Source organism: Taudactylus pleione, unplaced genomic scaffold (genome assembly GCF_031769625.1).
Source record: "Taudactylus pleione unplaced genomic scaffold, aTauple2 ptg000019l, whole genome shotgun sequence".
Lineage (NCBI taxonomy): Eukaryota > Metazoa > Chordata > Amphibia > Anura > Myobatrachidae > Taudactylus > Taudactylus pleione.
In genome coordinates this window covers 39,497,501-39,523,699 of record NW_028284421.1, presented here as the reverse complement: position 1 = coordinate 39,523,699, position 26,199 = coordinate 39,497,501, and the positions used below count along the sequence as shown (strand labels likewise).

The 26,199-nt window shown below is 41.8% G+C and overlaps 1 protein-coding gene across 1 annotated transcript in view; it reads right to left on the bottom strand.

Moving 5' to 3' along the window:
* Positions 1–598: 598 nt before the first annotated feature.
* LMF2 (lipase maturation factor 2) overlaps positions 599–26,199 on the bottom strand; it is a 129,998-nt gene continuing 104,397 nt past the window's right edge. The window contains exons 10-14 of the mRNA XM_088447255.1: positions 25,702–25,884; positions 20,622–20,790; positions 11,478–11,589; positions 8,071–8,179; positions 599–2,912 (exon numbers count right to left, since the gene is read on the bottom strand). Coding sequence (XP_088303381.1) covers positions 2,601–2,912; positions 8,071–8,179; positions 11,478–11,589; positions 20,622–20,790; positions 25,702–25,884 — 885 coding nt within the window. The 3' untranslated portion in view covers positions 599–2,600. The remainder of the gene's footprint in view (positions 2,913–8,070; positions 8,180–11,477; positions 11,590–20,621; positions 20,791–25,701; positions 25,885–26,199) is intronic.

The following is a 26,199-nucleotide window of genomic DNA, read 5'->3' as shown; positions in this document are numbered from 1 at the left end:
AGCTCTATATAAATAAAATAGCAGCTTCTGCCAATTAAGGTGCTTTCTTTCTGACAAACCAACTAGACTAGTTACGTCTGGTTATTGTGAAGGGATCAAAATTGCCAGAAGATCAGTGGTAAAAGTTTGGGTCCTAAACAATGGATCCACAACGAACTACTCTACATTGGATAAGACTTTAAAAGAGGTATGTTGGTCCCAAAGTGGGCAATACTTTTCAATGGAAACTTTCACAGATTTTCCACCAACACAATTGCATTACTAACCTCCCAGGGAATATCTACTCCATAAAAAGCAAAAAATAAATACCATTACCTTGAGACCCAATATGGCAATAATAATTTAAATAGTACATTGTGCCTCCAGTCATTGAACTCATTGCTCTAATCTGTAGGAAGGTTAAAAACATCACCCATCCAAGAATCCAGCCAAGCCTTTTATAATTAAAGAAAAAAAAAAACTAAACTAAATAGAAAGCTATGAGTAATAATGCTGACAGCTTTGCAAAAATCTAGATACACAGTATATTATAATCACAGCTTCACACAGGTCATGGTTAAGCTATACACATTATAAGTGCACTCATCATCATGGGTCTTGCAGGTTTTGACACTCATGTTTTATTTTATTGATGTTGAAGAAAATGAGTCTTCATATCAGCAAACACATTTTTTATGCTGCAGTTCCATTCAACCACCAGATATAGATGCTTTATGTACAGTTATTCTGAGGCAGTTCTGCATGATAGCTACAAGAGTAATGACACAGCTATGCAAATACAGATTTATTACAAAATAATCACAATATGCATAAAATCCAATAAGACAAGATTTTCTCCCTGACACACTCTGAACACAAAATACAGAAGCACTAGGTTTGGAAGTTATGGAGCATACACACGGTCAAATTTGTCAGACTTGTCAGATTTGTCAGATGAATGATTTGAACGATTTTACCAAAGTTTTGATCGATTTGAACGATTGAACGATTTTTGACTGCATTAAAATTAATGGAATCGTCCAAGTCTGACTGCAAACACATCAGATGTCAGATATCGTTATCTGACAAACGGGAACGCGCATTGTAGATCGTCCATCGTTCAGGCATGTCAGATATGTCAGATTTTAAATCGTTAGCGTTCATATCTGAAGGAAAAAATCTGACCGTGTGTATGCACCATTATGAGTGCAATGGTTGCTCCATAAAGACTTAAACCCCACTAACTGTAAAAATAAGCTTGACTATGATACACAGTTTGCTGGTTGTATCTCAATAGACTAGCGCTCAGCTTGTTGAGGTGGTGAAGCTGTGCAAACAGTTCTGCATTTATCAGAAAGTACTACATAAACAGAGCTGTCTCCCATAGTTGAGTTACAAAAAAACACCCAAACACAAATTGTTTCACAGGTACCCCTATGAATCTACATCTTAAATTCATGATTTTAGAACTAACAGAGCTCCCCAGCTCAGCAGCACCAGTTACTCTTGATTGATTTATAAAAAGTACATTTGATATATTTTGCCGTTACAAGGAAGAGACGACCTGATTGGCTAATATTGACTGATCATCCCTTACTTTGAAATGCCCCAATATTTACCTAAACTGTCAAAGTAATTGCATTAAGATGTGTCCTATCCATGCTGTCTTTTTAGGTACTTTAGCATGAATTGCTTGGGATGAGATATAGGCTAGTTTTATTTTGAATAGGGGATGTCAAAAGGACACACAATTCAGTAAAGAAATATTAAACAAAAGAACAACCCCACCTCCCCCCCAAAAATAAAAAGAAACACCACAACTATGGATACCCAAGCACATTTTATACATGTGTCATACCCTAAGCAGCAGGTTTGCAGACACTAATAAAGTTAACCAAGTACTATGAGCATATAATTTTCTCTTTTAGTCAGGCAATGATAATGAAGGCACTTATGGCTTTGGAGAAGAGTGACACGTATAAAGTAACACAAGGCACTTCGTATTTTGGTGATTTCGCAGTCTAAAATCATACAAAAAGTAAAAAACTAGCTCCCACTATTCACAATAATCTATTTGTGGTAAATGAATGCAGAGAAAAGAAGTCAGCAGCGTGTGATTAATGTCCCTAGGAGACTGAATCAAATCTCAAAGATTGCTACATTAACCCCACAGGGCAGATCTATAGCCAAATGGCATAAAAACAATATGGCACCTGAAGTAACAGAAATGGTTTGGAATCTACAAATCAATGGTATATATGTATTGTCTCGCAATTCAGAGTGGCTGAGTATTGTATGAATTATGTAGACGGAACCCAGGGAATTTACTTATTCATGGTTGAGGAGGGTGCCGTCTGTGTGCATATGTATTTATGTATGCATCTTTTTTTATGTTCTTTTAACTATTAAAAAAATTACAACTGCAGTGGTTATGGAACTAATTATTGCAAGAGATCTGATAGGGATTAAAATAAATGCCTGCAAGTGAACAACAGAGAGCGAGCTGAAAAGAGTGAAACCCCACCAGTGTATAAATGTTATAATGAGTTGTTCAAAGACCAGGGCCCTACATTTACGGACGGTAGTGCTAGGTGGAAGGTCGATTTTGAGTCCTTGGTCCATCATGAACTCTTTTCACGCCTCTTGCTGTGGTGCACGGCATCCCCTCCAGACCCAGAAGACACAGAAGATCCCTGTCCAGTGTTCACTTTCTGCTTTTTCTTATCACTTTGTGGCTTGCTGTGGCCACGCTGCTTGGAAACTCCTGACTTGCTTCCTCTCCCAAATAAAGCTTGCAGGGAATACATGACCAATATAGTAATGATGAGTGAGTGCAGAAGTAAGGGTGCAGGGTATAGCTGCAGGAAATCTCGAATGAGTCTTAGTGCAGATGGGAGGGGAGCATCTGGTGACCTGCGAGTAGGTGGCTTGTCCTTAAGGGAAGAAAAAAGAAAGGACTGAATATAAAATCAGATCACACACGTATATAAAGCAACAGAACAATGTGAGGAGCATTACTCCTAGGCCAAAACAACAAAAACAATTACATTTTTTCGCAATACATTGCCGGATAATTCAGTGTAACCAGATGCAATTTTAGACGAAAACATGAGCCCTCCATAATTTGAATTAGCACACTTACTATTTATTCATACCCTTTCATTTCCTGCCTCTACAGATACAGTAGCATAACCAATATCAAGTCTAATGCTCAAAGATTCAACCTGCTGCTGGCTTCTTTTTTATTTATAAAGTATTTTACCAGGAAGAAATGCAGTACACAGAGTTACCTCTCCTGGTGAAGTATATCCTGGATACATAAAACACAACTGTGACCTGTACAGATACAGAGCATTATGAAGTGCAATGACAAACACACTTTTAGGACAGAGTGACAGATGTTTTATACAGGTGCCTGTATTCAGCTACTCAGGAAGGTTATTCCAGAAACGGGGAGCTTGGTAAGAGAAAGCAGATTTCCTATTGAATTTAGAACCATTTGCAATCTTTTGGAAGTAGATATTAATCGAAAAGTGCTGTCAAATGGTTTTGGTAATTGGGTAGTTTATCAAATATGAATATTAAGTGGAAAGCTCATCGTATTTTGCACTTAATATTAGTAACACTTTAATTTATGATGGTAAAGTCGCCACTTCATACATATACCCTCTGGAGAACTGGGACTGTCCCCCTAGATCTGGATAAAATGTCACATTGGGGGTTTTGTAGTTATACAGCAAAACAAAAGACTATTCAGACATAAAGTGAAACAAGCCTGACAACAAGGTTTTGTGGAGCTGTACCATAAACCACAGTGGCATCTTTGATAATTGGCATACATTTCTGTTAAATGTGCTTTCCAGTCAAGGGAGTTGAACAGCACCTGAGAGAAATTCAACTGCAGTACATCTTTAAGGACAGATAAGTCTGAGCTGTGCACATACAAATAGCATGATCTACATACATATAGCTTAGAGGCTGCAGCAGTTTAAGTTCTGGGGTTTAATCACAATTGCTGGTAGCTGGAAGGTTAAACAGAGCGGGAATCAGAAACATAGTCAAAAGTTTGGTAAAACAGGAATCTGCAGCAGGTTGCCAAGGGATGATCCAGTGGCAAGGTCAGGAACAAAGCCAGGGAAATCAGAGCTAGAGTGGAAGTGAGACAAAGCCAAGTTCAGAAGGGCAAACAGCAGAGCCAGGAAACCATGAACAGCTAAACTAGACTGCAAACACAATCAAACAGAATACACAATCAGGCACTGATTGTAAAGGGTGGCCACCATTACCGCTGAAGTCGTTTTGAAAGACTGATTGAAACGGATTAAGAAAATAAATTGTTTTATTGTAGCTGCTGATTTGGTGTAGGCTGGGGTAGGTTGCCTGATTCTCCCTCCTACTGCCCCCTTTGGATCAGGTACTGGTTCAAGCCAAATAAAAAACGATTATAAGTCCCAGTGAATTAGCAGCTTACTGTTTAAATTTGGAGAAACAATGCTGTCCATAATGATTATTGTACGAGTTGGGGACACCAACATTAGTTATATGATTCCTGAAGACAGGTCAAATCTTAATAATGAAGTATTTAATGTAGATGAACCAAATGAATTCTAGATTCCAAAATTCTGGAAAATCTATGTCGTATCATTCCTAACAAATGTCCTTGAACAGTAATGATACATACTCTTAGGGTTCAGTCATGGTGCTGTAAGAACTACTATACAATTTTGCACAAAGCACAAGGCCCTTATTTCATCCAGTTAGGTACTTGGAAGGGACGATGTCCACGTCATATTGGCATTTGGAGCAGTATCTAATAGAGCCAAATACCAAGATTTTTAGAAAGTGCAAAGTTTTTAAATAGACCAGGATGAATAATTCAAGTAAAATGATTGAGGAATGGGGTTTGCCCTACAGTAATGCAATGAATGAGTTTAAATAAAAAACAAATATACAACTGGTAATAATTTATAGAGATTAAACATGTATAACTTCTGTCCTGAGGATTGGAAAATAAGAGGAGTGTGAGGATTGTGTGCAGTGGACATTTCAGGTGCAGACATGAAAAGAACACACAAGAGTATTTTGTGTCATCTTCTACTTTTATTTTCAGGTTGAGATATCACCTCTCCTGCTCTGGATTAACGCTTACATGTGTGTCCTCATTCACCTAGTGTTTCTGTGCCATATGGCGCAAGACACTTGAAGCGACTTAGATGCTCCGACATTTGTGTAACAATTGCCCAACTGTAAGAATTTTTTGAAAAACTGGACTTAGTCACACACAGAAGTACATAAACTGCCAGCACCAGTCTTCGCATATACTTGCATTGTACTTGTGTCATGTTAAGGATGCAACCAAGACGCATATATAGATTAAAAAAATGATCTGGTGAGATGCTTAGCAAGATCGCAAATTCAGTGGTGCGACAAACAGGGCTATTAGACGCAATTAGAGCAAAGGTGTATGTGGACACATCTGTACTTTTCTATTAATAGCGGTTGTAAAATAAACACACTGCATCTTTAGCTACATCTTACAGGGCTATGCTCTACATCAGAGGTTTCCAAACGCAGTCCTCAGGGCTCCCCAACAGTTCAGGTTTTAGAGATATCCATGGTATAGCACAGATGGAAAAATCAAATTGAATGAGGTACTAATTAAGCCACCTGTGCTCAGCCTTGGATATCTCTAAAACCTGAACTATTGGGGAGCCTTGAGGACCGCGTTTGGGAACCTCTGCTCTACATAATACAAAGCAAAGAGTGATTAAGCCGCTGTCAGCCTCTTGGGGCCTAGGACCCTCATGGATGTGGGGGGTCCATTAGCTGCAGCCCCACACTAGGCATAAGTCAGCCTAGTTCTTTACCAGGACAGTGGTCGATTGAAAGCTGGTCCCTGGTGAGAGGGGTTTGGGAAATATTACCCCAAAACAGTATAGCAACTACACCCTAGCGTGTTTCAGTATAGTTTCGTACAAACATTGTGCCAGCAGCTACTGCTCCTTCGGAGTATCCCCAAGTTCACAGAAGTATGTCGAGAGTTGGGAAAGATTGCATAATGGGACAGTGTGATTCTACACTTTAACTTTAGGGTTCCGTGATTGTTGTAAGTGCAGTCAAGGAACGAATGTATGCTTTTGAGTGCGCTTAGTCTTAACGATGAATTGACTTGGGCCCACTGCCTTACAAAATTGGTGCAGCGCCTTGTTAAAGTTTTCTTCCCCTTAGTGGTTCAGAGAAGCCTCTTCACCGGCAAGGTCTCACATGTTCTAATTCTTGGCCCAATTCTGTTTAGATATGATTTGCAGTGCTTTTCTCATGCAGAGACAGAGGCCCTGATTCAGAGCCAGACGCTCTGACAGAGCGCTCACTCTGAATCAGGGCCGTCCCTCTGAATTTAAGAGCGACCTCCTGGCCGCTCGCATAGCTGTGGGTGACCACCCACAGCTATAGCGAGCGACCAAAATGATGATCGCGATGGTCAAGACCATCGGGCTTGCAACGAGACCCTTGCTGTAGGGTTTTGTTGCCGCAAGCCCTGGAGTGCTTTTGGTTCTATCAGAGCCAAAAGCACTCCCACTGACATCACTAGTGATGTCAGTGGGGACGCCCCAGACGGTAGGCGTTCCCATGGGAATATCTCTGTCTGGGCAGCCACGCCCCTGGCACGCCCACCAAAGGGGGCGTGCTGTCAATCACCATCGACAGCACGCCCCCTTTGGTGCGAGACCCATAACGACGGCTTGGCCGTCGTTATTCGGGTCTCGCGCATGCGCACAACGCAGCCGCCTGTCGTGCGCATGCGCACTTGGCCAACATTGACCTGCTTGCGAGCGCTCAGCGCTCGCGAGCGGGTCTGAATTAGGCCCAGAGATCGTAGAAAAAACAGACATTTAGGACTGTTTTACCAATGACTCTGCTAAGGCACTGTAGGCACTGCACATCCAGGAGATTGATGGGTGACAGGAGCCTGACAACTTGCTGTATAAGAGGTGGAAGCGGCATTTGCATTTTTCTTTTTTTCCTCCACAATTAGAAAAAGCATGGACTAAACCCAAAAATAAAGGTTATGAGCAGAATAAAGAACTTTAGGGTCATAACATATGGACAAAATGGTAAACGCCACCTATAGTGCAGTTGCCCAAGGCCTCCAATATAAAAGTAAAGTATTCTTTTGCAAGAATATAAAGCCCATATTACATGGGGGAGATTTATCAAAGATTGGAAAGAGATAAAAGTTATAAACAATTAGCTTCTGTTACAGGCTGCATTTGAATAATGTCAGAAGCTGATTGGTTGGTACTTTATCGCTCTCCAAACTGTTTATTGAGGTTTAAAGTATTTTCAAACAAAACAAATATGTCATCAGATCAAGACAACACAAATCATAACATATGCTGGACAAAGCATGGTTAGCATAGACAAAATCATAGAGTAAAATTCGTCCTAGTATTGCATACAAAATGTATATAAAAATAAAATAATAATGGTGTCAATTACTGGCATGAATTACTATAAAAAATTGCATTTAATACATAGGGGCAGATTCAACTCAGCACGCTGTTGATAGCGCCGGGAGGTAGCTTCCGAAGCTATTCAATTCAGTTCGCTGTTAGGGTGACTAAAGGATTTCTTCTCGCACCCTCCTGAGTGCGCGAGGAGAAATCCGACCAAAGTGCCGCCTGCGAGGCTTAGTGCGGCGCTACGAGCCTCACGGCCAGCACTTTAATCGGAGAATGACGGCTCTCATGACTAAACACCCAGGTTAAGTCGCGAGAACCGGCATTCACCCGACTTAAGTGATTGCAGTCGGACTAAACTGAGAGGTGAATTGAATAGTTCCTGGACCAACTTCCCATCGCTATTCACCTCGCTCAGAATTGGATCGTCCCCTTAATGTGTAGTTGGAGCTACACTGAATTAACTGAAACAAATTATTTGCATTAAGGGGCTGACAAAGTATCGGTTCATTTACCCAATCTGGACTAACACAATCATCTCTCTCCAAGCTTTGATAAATCTCCCCCACGGTGTTAGTAGCAAGATCTACTCATCACTAAAGTGAACGGGTGATTACACATCCTTACATACCTTGAACCCATGCTGGTTTAGAAGGGATTCCAATGCATGGTCTCCTAGGAACACCACAGGGTAGAATTCTTCAACATGACGGCGACGCCACCAATTACTAGATGTGTGTCTAGAAAAGTAACAGAGGTAGAATTAACACTGGAGTAAATGAGAAAAAATGGAAGTGCAGATTCTGGACTGATGGAAAGTGAAAGAGACATGCTCGCACAAAACTGCATGCTATATTATTAACTGTATTAATTAACTTTATTGGAATCCTACAACTTCTTAACACCCGCACAGCTGCAGAATGCTTAGAATGGGCCATGTAAGTACCATGGCTGATGCCTCCTTCTGCTATTTGCTAGCACCCAAAGTGGGACCAGGACCCCCAAGCATAATTGAGTAGCAGAATGGCACCGGTCAGCTGCCATCTTACCGTTAAGACTGGCTCTATGCACTGCAGATAGTGTGTGGTTTGCAGTCCACTGTCGTTGTGCCTTTGTGCATTACAACAGACCTCTCTAATTTTCCCCCATTGTTCATTTTTTGTCCTATTAGGGTAATATGTCCAAGGGTAGGCATGGAAGAAGAAACCAGAAATACAATTTACCAGTTCAAGATGACACACGAGTAGGCAATCAAGGCCGACACTTCTGCGCAGCATGGGAGGTGGAGATCCAGCAAACAGACGCTCTGGCTGGGAGTTGGTTGAACCTTCCTGGCCATGGTGTTTGACCTGTTCCATGAGGACTTCTTACAGCTGTCAGCCCTTTCCTGGGGGCCACCTCTACAGTCCCTAATGGAAACCAATCCTCTCCTATCTGCTTATTTACATATATCAATATCAGTAATATTAGACAGTGGCTTGTTACACATATTTGTCTTATTCTGTTTATAACACAAGAATAATAGCCTCCAATATAGCTATTTAAACATGCTTGGTACAGGCATGTGAATATCCTTCCAAAGAACGAATGATCACATAGGGTTGAGGTTACCAAAAGGTAAAAAAGGGCAGACTAGATGGGCAAAGTGGTTCTTATCTGCCGTCAAATTCTAGGTTTCTATGTATAATATAGAAAAGTGGCTGGCCAGGAGATCATCTGTCCCTCTCAGGTGATGCTTAACGTAGGGTTTTTTATAAGAGCTTCCCTTTCACAAATGTGTAGCTTATAGAATAGAGGTTTTGATAGTTTGAAAAAGGAGGGCAGGTAAATACGATGTTGAATTGCACATGAATTTCCTTAATTCCAAAACAAAATATTTGGCTTTAGTTACAAATTGAGAACGAAAAAGAACAGCAGTTGCTCTGGGGGTCGCACAAAATATATTTTTTATTATTTTCATTTAAAGAGGAATCATTTGGCACCTAATTTGTGGAGAGTAAAGACAACCTAAAGGTATCTGTACAACTATATAGTACATATCCAAGGACTTTATATACTAAAAATTCATCCACAAACTTTATGCCTCACAGGTCCATCATTATCCAAAAAGTAGATCAGTCGTTCCCAAACTGGGTGTCTCGGGACACTTGCAGGGGTGCCTCAAGTTTGTGGTCTAGCACCAAATCAAATTATTTATGGTCACCAAGTTGCAAAAACATAAAATGCGTGGTCAAACAGAAGCGCATCCCTGTCCACCATCACACAACTGACACTTAGGATGACAAGTAAGCACATATGGTTATGTGGGATCTCATCTCCTCTAATTATGATGATGTGATCCACCGCCACAAAATCGCCAGACTTCTGCCGCACTTCAGTTTTGGGAGGTCTCACTGAGGAACTCTTCTAAGCAGCAGGTAAGGGGCTGCAGATTCAGACCTGCATGGCCGAAAGGCAAAGATGTGGTTGCACCCGATAATTCTCAGTCTTAGAGGGCGAGAAGACCGAATGATTTCTTCCCTTAATTTGGGTGACCTACAGTATTTTGAGAAGCGTGGATCAAACTTGAATAACACAGATTACATGTTTATGACTGATTCCTTATATATATATTCTGTCCTTAATTCTGACATTCAGGGACCGTAAAACATAATATTATTCCATCTCCTTATAGGAATCCTTTTTATATCAATATTAAATGAATTTCTAACAAGACCACTATGAAACCAGCATGAACTACTAGCTTCAACTTTTAAATATTTTTGTCTATTTCTTAATTTTTTATTACTGTTTGATTAAATTTACTCCCAGCTAATGGTGTCGCAAACCTATTATGTAGCATACAGATGTACTAATGTATTGAAAATACTGATCTTCAAGCTGCTCAATATATACTCAGATTTCAAATATACCTGGAGCCTCCTGAATAAAATACAAGAAGCAAAACACGTTTTATTGCTACAGGGAGAGACCTAGCTGCTTATCGAAATCAACATACGTTTTCCTCTAGACTAACTACTTGTAACAGGTGCATTCTGGGTGAAAAGTTTTCACGCTCAGGAGGTGCTTACAGCAGGGTTATTGGATAGGAACTTCCCTTTCATATAAAAGTGTAGCTCATGGAATAGAAGTTTTGATAGTTTGAAAAGGAGGACAGGTAAATGCGGTGTTGAATTTCACATGATCTTCCCTAGTTCCAAATCTAATTATTTAGAATTAATTGGAGGTATAAATTGCAGAAGAAAGAGAAGAACAGCAGTTGATCTGGGTCGTGCACAAAATACATTATTATTATATTAATTAAAAAAAGAAGTGTCTTCAATGTTAAAAACAACAGTGAAATATTAACAAAAAGTCAGAAAGTGAGGGCCGAGTGATGCTTTACCATCATCTTTGAAGTTCTAAAGCAGACATGCTTTTAAATCTCATTATGAACAGGTTCTCTATTACGGGCTCCCTGTCTTGAGTGTTGACATATTGATCGTTACTCGTACCAAACCCACTATTTGGCATTCCCAAAATCCCCAGACCCAAATTATAAAGTTGTACTTGATAATTGTAAATCTTAGCGTTCCCACTAGGCTGTTTTAGTAGGGTATCGTGGCAGATTTCAAAAGGGCAAAATGCGCCCTGCCCTTTTGGCGGCGCCCTGCTTAAAACAACATGACAGGTGCCGTCCCACCCGCGGGCCGCCGTATCTCGCGTGTGAGAAAATTTGTGGTGCAGTGGTCACTGCCAATGAATGCGTCCAGTATCTTTTCACAGAGACAGGACAGCTTAGGGGCAGCCCAGCATGTCTGTAAGTAACGGGCACACCCCCCAGAGTGATGAAAAGACGCCCCCTTTTCTTGTGACGACGCCCCCTTTTCAGGCATGTGCGCAGGAGTGTCCCTTTCTAGTGTGAACACTAACTCTTATGCCAATAGTAGCCAACATGAATTTATCCTTTCCATTGGTTAATGTAAATAGCTTTACGCTCATTATATATCAGTGTTAAACAATATGGTAATAAATTGAGTTTCAAAATTTGATACTCACCCTGTTTGATCAGTCTCTGTAAACCAGTATTTGTACAGCTGAGCTCTTATATAATGAGGCGGGTGTGAACGAAAAGGATACAGGGACTCTTCGTTCTGCACCAGTCGCACCACTGTAAAGAGAAAGTAATAATTACTTTTTGTTTTGACACTCAACATAAAATATTTCTAAACCAAATAGTTTTTTGGGTCCCAATTCAATACTAGTTACTGAAGACTATGTACTAATAAAATTAAGCCAACTTTAAATTAGATATGCATGGAAGAGGTTCATTAACAAAACTACTGTCTGTAAAACCCCTAAGGATGATGTAGGAAATAAAATAGGAGAAATTCTGGTATCCAGATAAGTAACATTCGGTATTAATACACTGATTTTATCCAAATCTGCATTTTCTGCTTTGGGAGACGATACCCAAAAAGAAGATTTATTTCACCGTAAAATCAAATCCTCAGACTTCATCTGGGGTCTGCAGACTGTGAGTTTAGAGGGGAGGCTAAGGAGTAGGCACTAAATACTTATTCTACTGGAGCTGACACTCTCCCTGCACCCCTACATCCTTCTCCAAGAGCCCATTTAGTTAAATAACAATGCCGAAAGGAGTACTTATGGTGCAACTGGCACAACAACCACGAACTCAGTGTTGCCCAGACCGACTCCAAGAAATTGATTTTACGGAAAGTACAATAAAAATCTTCTTTACTCTTATGTCCAATCTGTGGGACACTGCAGATTGTGCAACTACCCAAAGCTAGCCTCAAGAGGGAAGTCACACACTGGCCAAACCATGCGCAAAGCCTTACGCCCAAAACTGCAGTTTTTGCCACCAATGTGTGGAACCGATAACATTTTGGGAAGGTGGTCCAGAGGCGCCCCGACACGTAGCTTGAGGCAAAGGCTTCCCCAAAGAGACATAAGCTTGCTTAATAACAAAAGTGAGCCACAATCTGCTTGGAGGCAGGCCAGCCCCCCTATTGAACATTATAAAGGACTAAGGGCCTCATTCAGACCCACTCGCAAGCGGCTGTCCGCTCGCAAGTGGGTCGATGTTGTGCACTGCGCATGCGCACGACGGAGGGAGCTCCGTCGTGCGCATGCGCCAGACGCGACGAGCGAAGGACTTTCCTTCGCTCGTTGTGTCTGATCAAAGGGGGCGTGCTGTCGATGTTGATTGACAGCACGCCCCCTTTGGTGGGCGTGCCTCCCTGACGGGGGCGTTCCCAGGGGAACGCCTACCGTCAGAAGCCGGCCCACTGACATCACTAGTGATGTCAGTGGGAGTGATTTTGGCTCTGATAGAGCCAAAATCACTCCGGGCCTTGCGGTTGAAAAACTCAACCGCAGGCTCCGGCTCGCAGTGGCGATGGTCGCGATGGTCAAGACCATCGCGGCCATCAAACTGCACGCTCGTATAGGCTGTGGGTGGTGACCCACAGCTATACGAGCATCCAGGAGGACGCTCCATAATTATGGAGGGCGGCCCTCATTCAGAGCGTGCGCTCTGCTCAGAGCGTACGGGTCTGAATGAGGGCCTAAGACTTTCAGACTTCCAAACCAACGTGGTCCGATCCACATAAACAAGCATCACCCGAAACAACATCCAGGAAGCGGAGAGGACTATTAGAATGAAGAAAATCCAGTAACACAATCTTTCGGTTCAGGTGAAAACAACAAACTACTTTGGCCTGGAAAACAGTTTAATATGGAGCATCGCCCAGTCCGAGTGTAAAATGTGGAGAGAGGAACTAGCAGAAAGAGCCATCAGCTCAGAAATCCTTCGAACAAAAGAAATAGCCAACAGAAACACCACCTTCCAAGTAGGCCACTACTCCAGAGGCTTGAAAGAAGCCCACTGAAGTCCCTTCAAGAGCAAATTAAGGTCCCAAGGCGGAAAATAAAGCAGCTGTAAATGCAATATATTCTGCAAAAATTTCTGATTGTCCAGAAGCATGTTAGATGCCTCTGAAACAGGACCAACAAGGTAGAAACCTGACCTTTTAAAGAAGAAAGCTTGAGCCTCATAGTCAACCCGACCTGTAAAAAGGTAAGGAGCATCAAATACTCTACAATGCACATACCAGCCAATGTGAGTCTTCCACACTCGGTGATAAATGACCACCATGGCTGCTTACAAGGCTGAAGCATGGTCCACACCACACAGCACAAAAAGAAACCAGATGCACCATACTACCATTAATAATAATGCATAATATGCAAGGTTTTTTGGCATAAATCTGGCCAAAGTTACGAGCTTACCCACCATAATCAAGGTAACCTTATCGGGTACCACATCCAAGGAGGCCTCACCAGCTGAGAGGTCTGGGGAGTTAAAGGCTGGCACTACAATTTCCTCATTAATGTGGAGGATGGATACCACCTTAGGCAGGAAACCAGGGCGAGTATGAAGAACCGCACTGTCCCTATGAAAAATCAGAAAGGGGGGACGACAAGAAAGAGCACCCAAATCTGATACCTTTCTGGCCGAAGCAATGGCCAGAAGAAATACAGTTTTAATAGTAAGCCATTTTAAATCCACTGAGCCCAGTGGTTTAAATGGCCGTCCTTGTAGAGCCCTAAGGACAACATTCCGATCCCACGGAGCCACCGGTGGCATAAAAGGAGGTTGAATGCGAAGCACCCCTTGCATAAAGCTATGTACATCCGGAAGGGTAGCAATCCTATAGTGAAACAGTACTGACAGGGCAGAAACCTGCACCTTCAGAGAAGCAATGCGAAGACCGTGATCTAAGCCCGCCTGTAGAAATGCTGAAATCCTGGATAATCTAAAACATCTGAGGATTATAACTCTGGGGCGACACCATTCAAAGAAAGTGTGCCACACTGTAATAAATTCTCGCAGAAGCAGGCTTGCGAGCTCTGAGCATGGTGTTGACCACCGAGCTAGAGAAACCCCTGGAACTCAAGAGGGCAGTCTCAAGAGCCACGCCGTCAAAGACAGACGACTCAGGTCCGGGTAGAGGCAAGGATCTTGCGATAATAGGTCCGGACGCTGCGGTAACAGCATCGGCGTGTCTACTGACAGACTCTGAAGATCTGCGTACCAATGACGTCGACAGTCCAAACGGCAGGGCCTAAAACTGGAAGTGTTGTTGTAACACTGCGAACCTGAGGTACTTCTGGTGAGCCGAAGCTATCGGGACGTGCAGGTAGGCATCCTGTATGTCCAGAGACACTATAATATGCCCAGGTTCCATAGCCAGTATAATTGACCACAGGGTTTCCATCCCGAACTGAGGTGTTCAGAGGAACTTGTTTAGGGACTTGAGATTCAGAATAGGCCTGTATGTACCATTCAGTTTTGGAACAAAAAAGAGAGTGGAATACCACCCCTTTCCCCTCTGGGGAATAGGTACTGGAACTATAACTCCCTGTAGGAGCATAGATCGAACCACTCTCTGCAGTTCCAATGCCATTTCCTGATCCAGCTGTTTGTATTATGACCTATTATACCTGCTATCACACTATAATGAGGAGACAATCATCTGGTTTATATTTTGTAATTGTTAAGATCACTTACAGTATCTTGTGATTATACACAAAATTAGTATCACACTAGAATAAGGAGATAACCATGTGTTTTACTTATTATAATTGTTAAGTTCACTCATTATTTTTGTGTACAATCGCAAGGTACCATGTGAATACCAGACATTATTTAATACTGGGTTCTAAGGGTATAGACAATCTATGTGATAATTACCGCTCATTAGAATTTACCCTATATTCTTTAGTCCTATGAGGCATGCACAATATGCATTAAAACTTTTCAGCAGGGATCTGTGCAATAATATGTATTATATGCAGATTTGTGAATAGGGAACTGTGCAATATAGTTTTTCTTGTGCAATTAATTGATTTTACACTGCTGCTATATTGGTTATGTGCAATTATTATTATTATTATCCTTTATTTATATGGCACCACAAAGGTTCCGCAGCGCCTTACACAGTACATAAATGAGCACACAAGAAAAACAGTTAATAGTAATACAAAACAATGCAGGACAAGGTTATAAACTCAGCTGCAAAACACAAGCAGCAGGACATGAGCAACCAGGTGGTAGGTGCCATTGTAGGGAGTTAGGAGTAAATTATACTATAAGTAGGGGGAGGAGAAGCACGTGAGGATGAGGGCCCTGCTTGTGAGAGCTTACATTCTAAAGGGGAAGGGCAGACAGACAGGGGCGACACAGAGGGGTAGATAGTGAAGAAGGAGCATGGAGCAGTGGGTTAGGATATGTGCTGCGGAATGTGTGTGTATAAGACGACCTGATGTTATGTAAAAATTAAGTCCTTCATACATCTATCTCTATGATAGAAAATAGATTGTTTGTGTTATTTACATGAGAGATGTACAAAGTAAAGTAGAAGCACTTTAATTTGTGTGTTACATTTTAGCATCTATATACAGCCTGACAAGAAATGCAGCTATTATGGGACTGTCCCGCCATCCTAATACAGTAGTGACTACTTTAGTTCCAGCTGCTGGGTGCTATGCCATGCTCCTGTGAGTGGGTGCATCTCACATGCTAGACCCACTCACAAATGGGTGCAGCCATACATGATGTGGTCCCACAGGATGTTGCAGTACCCGGGCCCAGAATTTCTCTTGGCAGCCCTGGAGGTGACAGACAGAACGAGGAGGGAATGGGGCTTAGTAGTGGGGTAACAAGACCATGGAGGGAGGTGGTTGAGAGTGGAGGTATAGGAGAGGTGGGGGAAAGAAGCAGAGGGTTGGAAGCAGACTGATGAGAGAAAAAAAAGGAAGAACAGCAAGTGGAGGAAACAGGAGGGGGAAGAGAGGGATGGATAAAGTAGAGGATTATGTGGACATAGAATATGGGGGTTGTGTGAAGTAAGGGTGTTCATGCTGTGGACAAGGTAATAACTGAGATGTAAACTGGAGTGGAGGCTGTGAGATATAGAGTCAGTGTGGATTAAAGTTGTTAAATGTTCAAAAATACATGTAAAGAACAGTGCTGCTAATGTATGAGCGCAGCTCCAAAAGTGATATATAAAGGAGAGGTGTGTGAGTAGTGGGTGCAGGAATTAGTTTATAAACAAATGATTAAAGTGGATAGATGTGACACAATTGGAAAAGGCAATACAAAATGAATGAGGACAAAATTACAATGTACCCGAGCTGATCCAGTCCAAAGTGTTCTGATCAACAAAGATCAATCAACAAGAGCAGTACACAGATAGGGGAGTATTTGCAGTGTCAGAGCAGTGAGTGCAGTAAGTAGTTGCCTGGATATGCATACAGCAGAAGATGTTGATTTTGTTCATTCACATAAGTATGTTGCTTCTTGTTGTTAGAAAGTGTTCTGGTTTTGAGTTTCTTTTCCCTCAGTTTTCCTCTAGTTTAACTCCAGCGTAACTCCGACTTAGTTATCAAAATGTATTTACACTTATAATCAGAACACTTTGAATCTTAACACAGACTATGGCAGCCACCGGCTATGCAGCCTGTGGGAGCAGTAATATCTAAAGTTACAAACATGTGTCTCTGTGCTCACTGATTGGGACCCCACCCCGAAAGCTCTAACACACACTAAATTGGGATGCAATAAAGTCTAAGATAAACAATTTGTGAGAAGGGGGAGGCCAACACAGATTCACAATACATTCCTAACTTCCTTTAGATAAATTGCTCTTAGTATAGCAGTAGTTGTAATTTACCCAGTTTAAATTTTCAAAACTGTGCTGAGGCAATCACTAAAACAATTGTATCATAATGCTATTTCCACACTGCTGTGCAAATGTATCAATGCTGTGATGATCATCTTTACCTCTAGGGATTATCTGTGAATTGGGAAATGTGCAATACAAGGTTTTTCTGTGCAATTGATTAATTATACACTGCTGCTATACAGGATATGTGTATTTGTATCAAAATGTTATAATCATCTTTACCTCTGATTGGTACTATATTTAATATAATTTGCAGGAGTGTTTAATATAAACACTCCTGCAAATTTATAAACAAGGGAATTGTGCAAGAGTTGTGCAATATACAGGTACATCATAAATTGATAAGGAGGTGAATATTTGTTCTCCTCAATTTTGTGTATAAAGAATACAATATACTGTATGGGCGATGTGCAATTTTTTTTTAAATCTTTAACCACATGCTGCTACTATATGGGATTTTGAATACTGTGAGAATTATCTTTATTTCCTAGGGATTGGTACAATCAAGGTGAATATTTGTACTCATCAATTTTTGCACACGGAATACCATTCACTTTATGGGCGATGTAAAATTGTTCTGATCCTTAATCACATGCTGTTATTACATGGGATCTTGAATACTGTGAGGATTATCTTTTGCTTCCTAGATATTGGTGCAACAATAAGCAACATCACTCCTTGTACTATAAGTTTTGTAGTTGCACATTTGAACTCACCATCCTCTGTATCATTGATATCAATTATTTCAGTGACAACCCTTGATTGCAGGTTATAAATATTTAGAATTTTTCTTTTTCTACTGCCCTAGGGGATTACTGCTACTATATCTCATTACTGTATGATCCTGTGCTATTGGATTATACTGCATTGCACTTTATATCCAGAATTCTATATAAATCCATCCGCTTATTTCTGCACTTTACAACTGTATGAGCTTATGTTAAGTGGATTATACTGCATTGCACTTTATGCACATATTTTCATATAATTACATCAGCTTCTTTTTGTGGTCAACTACCCTATAAGAACCTTTATTATCCCAGACAGTATTTACTACACTGGTTGTGACCGGATTTCTTGGACATATTGTATGATACATGATCCAAGAACACTATATACTATCTTAATATTTTTCGCCCTATCAATTATTATTTATTTTAGATAAGTAGGTTGAATCAAAAGTTAAGTTTTAATATTTACATAACACACTAGTGACTTAATAGTGCCCCAAAAAGGAATTTTCTTTCTGAAAGTCAGGGTATCAAGAACCTGTATAACACTAAGTTCTACTGCTCCCCATCTTACCACAGGCATAGGGTAGGAGGTGAGACACCAGTGTCCCACAGTAACCCTTGGAAACAACAGTCAATATCGTATCCATATTACAGCCGTTCATTTCTACTTTTTGTCTTGCTTGTAGATGCATAGGACAATAAATGAGTGGACTACAGGGCTGTGAGCGGTAAAGTTCTCATTTGAGTGCCTGCTTATTTTCTTTGTCTGTATTTGTGTAAACACATCGACCTGTTTGTTTGATTTGTTCACCACCTCTACCTGGACCACTTTGAATGATATTGGTTAAAGGAACTTTCATAGAAGGCATATAAGGACCTTCATATAAAGTATTTTTTATCTATATTAAAGCACGGGCAACTACTTTTGCTTTTATTTTTATGTTGTAATAAATTCCTTTAACAGTATTATACTATGTGCCCTCTTAATGTTCTACTGATTTAATATTGGTGGAACAATTGTACCCTTTTGGGGAGTTATTATGAAGTCCATCTGAAAAACTTCCTATCAAGCTTCAATTTACCTTCTATAGGTAAGAAACCCTGTTGTGCGCTTTTCATCTTATTGATATATTGCACTATGATTATTTCCTATTTCCCATGAGGTTAATGCGATTGAATGTCTCTCGGAAAATTGCATTTCATTTCTTTGGCCAGTCAAACCCATCTGATATGTCAGGATATTTATGAGATTTGGTACAAGTATTTACTTTTTATTCAATTTGGAGCCGTATTGTCAAACAGAATTACATTATATTCTATTTTATTGTTACGAGGTTATCCAATTAGCAAAAATCCATTTGAAAAAGTGACTTTAATAGCCGATGCCCCTTGGATACCAATGCTCTATATATTTTCGTTTGGACTTCAATATTGGGACTACCACACTATTCGCACTTCTAAGAAAAACTGGCTAAACTCCAGAAAAATACTTTTAGACCTGTAACCTGTAATAGTAGTGACAATACAGTAAAAAGTAAAGTTTATTTCTCGGGAAAAGTGTTGACCTTAGAACAGTATATTATCAGACCCCAACCAACCTAAAACAGCAACATCTGCAATAGAGTAATTCCCTTTTTAAAACAAACTGTCTGCGGGCAGCAGGGAAAACTATACAGCTAAATTATGTAAAGAAAGTTGAGAGAAAACCCCCAGCCACAGATGCCCAGTTAAGTCAGCACAAATTAAAATGTCCAGGAGGGGTCCAACAGGAGGGACCTCCTCCCTGTCAACATGGCCGCCATGACAAACCACGCCAGATTAACAATGGGAGCCGAGAGCCTACAGAAGGCTGCGTGTTTGACTGGCAAGGGAACAGACACTGGCTGTTGGCACTGGTAGCTAACCTTCTTCCCAAAAGCCTGAATCTCATAAGGGGAGTAAGACAACCTAACTTTAGAGAAACAACTATAGAAAAAAAAACACCACAAAACGATTAGGTACAAAATAATAAAATGGGTAGCTGGAGGAGGTGGCTCCAATAGATTAAATATTTAGTATCCATGGTCCAGAGAGTCCCCCAGGTAGGACGTACGAGCAATGTTTATTATCATTTTCAAAATTCCAACATATAATAACAGTAAAGCACAATAGGGGACAGTGGAGGCTGTCCCTCAATAGTGGTGCTTCCAGACATAGTTAAATAAAAAGCAAAATTAGAAAATGGGCATGAAGCTGGACAATGAAAGAACACCAAAAAAACTGAACGGAGGAGACAGGGAAAAAGGAATATGTTTTTATCCAAGGTCTGCGTCCTGAGACTGGAGCATAGTAAAACATCTTTTCATTCCACTACTGAAGGGGAATTGCTGATCACTATTGATAAGATAAGGTGACAAATGTGTGCTTTATAGGACAACATATTAGCTAATGCAATAGAACAGACTCTTCTCCAAAGCAGTCATTTCTATTGTTCTTTATTCAAGAATGCTAAGCAGTTACATTTAAATAACTATAATTCACATATTTATTTACGTCAATAACATTTTAAATTAACACTACCAGACTTAAAACATAATAAAATACACTTTTTTCTTTAAGGCGGCCACATTTGTGCTTCTTCAACCTTTCCTCTAATAAAGTTGCCCAGACTTAACAATATTCCGCCATTTTCACATGCAGCTTACTCCATCACTTACCATCTTTATTCCCCTGTAGAAGTCGATAAACAAAGCTGGTAAACCAAGGACTCTGCGAATGTTGCCCTAGGGCTGCAAACCACATCTGCCAATCCAGGCGAGGTTGATGAGGTGTGACTATTGGAGGAGCTGTGCTCATATTTCCTGGCTTATACATGAACTCTATCTCCTGGTGGAAAAAAAAAACAGGTTATAAATGACAACGGACAAATAAGCTCGGTTAAAGCCCCTCAAGAAACATACTTATAATGAGTTGTAGTGTTCCCGTTAGGCTGTTTTAGCGGGGCGCCGCGCTCAATTTTAAAATGGCAAAGTTTGTCCTGCCCTTATAGCAGCACTTTGCTAAAGCAGTCTGCCCTGTGGCATCCCCATCCACGGGCCGCAGAATCAAAGTTGCGGTAATTGAACACAACATCGACGTTCGGTAACTATTCACAGTGAGGAGAGAGCTTGGGGAAGCCCAGCACCTCTGTAATTGCTTGGCACATCCCCAAGAGTGATGAATTGGGGACGTGTCACGAGGACATGCACCCTTAACAGGGCGCCGCACCCTGACCGATTTTAAAATGGCAAATTGCATCCTGCCGCTATAGCGGTGCACCAATAAAGCAGCCTGCCCTGTTCCCTCCCCACCCGCAGGCCGCAGTGTCCCGCAGATGGGAAACTGAACACCGCCGGGTGAATAGATGCCAAAAAGCTACAAAAAGTATCCTTTAAACCTCAGTCTTTACAAACTTGATGACTCATGCAAGTTCATATTAAATCCAGAGCCTCTGTGTTTGTATGCAAGGGCATAACTACAACTTTGTGAGCCACATAGCAAGGTCTTAACAGTGCCCCCCAGAGGTAAAAAAAAAAACCCAGATGATGCCACACAGACCCCATTCAGGTTATGCCATACAGTAGTACCCCTTTATAAACATTATGTTACACAGTAGCAGTGCCCCTTATACATTATATCACACAGTAATGCCCCTTACACTGCACCGTAATGCCTCTTACACATTACACCACACAGTAATTCCCTTTACAGATTATGCCACATAGTAGTAGTGCCCTATATAACACATTATTCCACACAATAGTAGTGCCCCTTACACATTATACTCCCCAAGCAACTCACCTCCCCGTGTCCCTCCAGCAGCGTCTTGCCTCCCTGTGTGTCATCAGCAGCCAGCAGGTGTGGATTTGGGGCTGGGTCACCAGCTAATTACAGCTGGTGCATCAGCAGGCAGCTGCAGACATGGACAGTATACACCGGTGCAAATTGAATCGGAGCTTGCGAAATGGCAGTCAATCAGGAGCCGCCACTGCTGATTGGCTGCCAGTCCGCGAGCTCAGATTGTCTTGCGACCGGCGGCACCGTCTCTCCATGACCATATCATCATTGCTGACACCGGGGGCCCCCCCTCGATGGCCCTGACTGGAGCGACCCACCTTGCACCCATGGTAGCTACGCCAGTGTTTGCAAGCATGTTGGCAAACAGTGGGGTCTTTTTCAGGATCAATGGAATGGGGTTATAGGTGACGCCTCCTGCATGCAATACCATATTACAGCTAACGCAGCTCCTAACATGTTAGCAGCTGTGATAGCATATCCGTCCGCAGCTGAATCACCCCTGTTTTGCAGTGACTGCTGAAACTCAAGTGAGTTTGGAAGCTATACTGATTTCAGTTCTGTAAGTCAGTCCGCCCCTGATATACCACATTCCAAGTGGTATGAGAATACCCCTGCCTGCGCTGTCATTTACTTCTAATTTGCACAGTTATCCAGGTTATAGGTGAGGACAATGTAAAAAAATTAAGGCTGCAGGTGTACTTCAGGGTCCAGTCTTTAAACCGGCCAACATATACCAGCTAGTTTACTATATAATGCAAAACATAAAAGCATCCATGTACTCAGAGAGAAGATATAACACTACTGATGTTGATTCCTGGGCTGTAATTATGACAGAACATTATAGAAATGGAGGCAGAGTATTTACTACTCTAGCATTGTTGTGAAGAGAAATAGATACTTTTGATAACGGTTACATTACTTTCCAGTTATTTTGCTGGCCTTACACTAGCGCGATATCGGACAGATTTCGTAATCGTATGCAGATGGTGTGTGTTAAAAAGCACCAAACTGTGCCGTCGGGACTGCCGGGGAGTTCAAGGAAAATGTACGATGAATCGCATTGTACTACATCTTACTAGTGTATGGCCAGCATTAGGGCCCGATTCAGAATTGGGAACGGTGCACCTGGACAAGCCATGTTGCAAAGGGGTGCAAGTGCAAACCTTTTTTGCATGCAATACTGTCTGCTTCTGCATGTAGCCCACAAATGCTGTACAGCTTTATCATTACACTGCAATTTAGATGTCAGTTTGGATACACCCCTCCCAAATCTAAATCTCTCTGCACATTTTAAATCTGCCCCACCTGCAGTGCAGCATGGTTTTACTGAGATGCAGAGTTACCTGCAAATTTGTACTCTGGGGCTGATTCAGACCCGCTCGCAAGCGCTATGTGCTCGCAAGCGGGCCGATGTTTGCCCCCTGCGCATGCGCCGCCTCTCATACCAAAACGGGGTGGCTGTCGATTGTGATTGACAGCACGCCCCGTTTTGAAGGCGGGCAGGGGGGTGGCTGGACAAACGGAGTCATGACGTCTCTCCCATCCCATAGTGCAGAGCGAGAGCGGGCCCGGAGCAGTGGACAGCAGCGGGAATCAGGTAAGTTGCTTGTGTGTGTGTGTGTGTGTGTGTAAGGGGACATGGGGACTGGCAGGGGGGGGCACTATATAGGGGGCCCGCTACTGGGGGCACTGTATGGGGGTGGTGGTCGCTACTGGAGGCCATGCATAGGGGGGATGCGCTACCAGGGGCACGGTATAGAGGTGGCCGCTACTGGGGGCACTGTATTTGACTACTACTGGGGCCACTGCATTGGGGGGACTACTACTACTGGGGCCACTGCATAGGGGGGACTACTACTACTGGGGCCACTGCATAAGGGGGGGGGGGGACTACTACTACTGGGGCCACTGCATAGGGGGGGGGGCTACTACTACTGGGGCCACTGAATAGGGGGGACCACTACTACTGGGGTCACTGCTTGGGGGACTACTACTACTGGGGCCACTGCTTGGGGGACTACTACTACTGGGGCCACTGCACAGGGGGACTACTACTACTGGGGCCACTGCACAGGGGGACTACTACTGGGGCCACTGCATAGGGGGACTACTACTACTGGGGCCACTGCATAGGGGGGGGGGGGGGACTACTACTTCTGGGGCCACTGTATAGGGTGGGACTACTACTGGGGGCACTGCATAGGGTGGGACTACTACTGGGGGCATTGTATAAGGGGCACTGCATAGGAAATTTGTTGTACTGTACATGTTCAGACTGTGACTTGTGTTTTTTTTTCTGTAAATGACTTCTGTTTTTCTGCCGATAGCCAACACCCCCTCCCATCCCCAGCACAGCCTCCACCAATAGCATCCCATCCACGGCAGAGGATTGTTTAATAGGGGCCCCAGTGCATTGCTTTGCCCAGGGGCCTGCACTGCTGTTAAGACAGCCCTGTACATGGCTGTAGCCTCCCAGCCTACAATTATGGTGGGGTAAAAAGGAGCTTCAGCTGTCTATATGCTGAAAAATATGCAGAAGCCAGAACAGGGTTAGTGGTCTATGCAGACAAGCAGAAAAAGAGGCATACAGAATTGGGGGAGCATATGACTGCGCCGAGATGTGGACCATGTCTTTTGGAAAGCGAAGGCTGACTGCTAGGGCCTGCAGAGAATATACTTAAAACCTGGAGGGTGCCTTGAGGACAGAATTCTGAACTACTGTCTTAAACCAATACCTTTTCCTTGAAAAATGCTTTTTTTTTTTTTTTAAATGACACTGAAATCTACATCCTCTAGCAGTTTACCGATTACCTATGTACCATTTCAGGTAATTCCTTGGACTTGAGAAGCTTAAACTTCAATAAAAACTGGGAAAAAGGGTGTTATAAATTTTTTTACCGGTAGTGTATTTTCAAAAATGTTTAGGTCTGAGGACAGGGAAGGTCATTCCTTTATTTTTTTCAGCTTCAGTTCCCTCTCTGATTCATGATTAGTTTCTAGAATTTGTTGATATCAAGCCGAGATTATTATTCCTTCCATACAGATAAAATTTCTTGTGCTCTGGCTGCTATACACCCTGAAAGGATAACCAATCCACACACTCGCACAATGGCTGCTATGTTCTTTTCTTCAAATGTTTCACTTGTATCTTTTGTGGTAACTACCACATAAATAAACTTTTTGATTCATCGGTCAACAGGATTTGGTTTCAAAATGTTTCTGGCTTATCGAAAAGTGCAACTGAGTGCATCTAAATACCTAAAAGTACTTTTATAAGTGCTATATTAAATCATTTTTATTTAACTTCCATTTCTTAATGGTGTCTTAGACAGTAGAACCTTTCCTTGCATTTTAACAGACTATTTTGTATTTTAAAATCAGTTAGATGCTTAGACAAGGCCATATTTATTGAATAGGCAAAACATCCCCAGAGGTTTAAGTGTCAGAGCATTTAATAAACTTTTTAAATGATTACACGTAGCATAATTTAAAGCCTAACAAGTCATCATTTTAAGGCCTCAAATAAAAGTATTAAGGAAGAGTGCCCCCATTTTTTCACATCACATTCAGTTTGATATGTTTTGAATCGGTTAAATACAGCAAAAATATATAGCAAATCTGCATTAAAATGTTGACAAATGTCATGTTTTATAGTGTGTACTGAAGAGGCTGTTAGCTTTGTTTCACCGAGGATGCTCAATCTTTGGCATTTATTTATGTATATTTATATACATTAGCAACATTTAGATAAATCAGATGCTGCATAGAAACAAAAAGTGTATTACTATGGAAGATGTCCAGCACAATGACCTTATTTCAAGTTTCATTATATATTTCAGTATATCTTGAATACCATGCGTACAAGCAACTTTAGCATCATCTGCCACACCTAACAAACTGGCAAACACTATTGTATATTAACTGTGGGAATGAAAACTATTAAAACAAAACAGTTTTTACCGTCCATGTCTCTTTGTCATAACTTCCTTCTAACACAACCTCTGGCCGACCTCCAACACCAGTCATCCTTCGAAATAAACCGTAAGAGTTTGCCGACTGGTACTGATCCACGGATTTAAACAAGCGATGCACAGATGGCCACAGCTGACCGTTCGTCTCAAAGTCTATGTATGTATAGGGTACCTAGATGAAGAACGGAATTAAAAACTCAGCAAGAGAAAAAGAGAAGGGTGCAAAGAAGATATAAAACACAAATCTTCCAAGACACTGATGACTCACTGTTTCACTAAAAGACATTGTTATTGATATTTTCTATGTTAAACAAGCAACAACCATATTTTCTCCTACTGCCGCTGGAGGACACTGGGACTCTGGGGTGTAGATGGTGATAAGCGTAGCATGGTAATGAAATGATTTTGACAGGGCTTCTCCCATTCTATACCCAACCTGACTCAGTTTAGTTTAAATGCATGGTGGAGCCAGGCGTCCTTTCTTCAG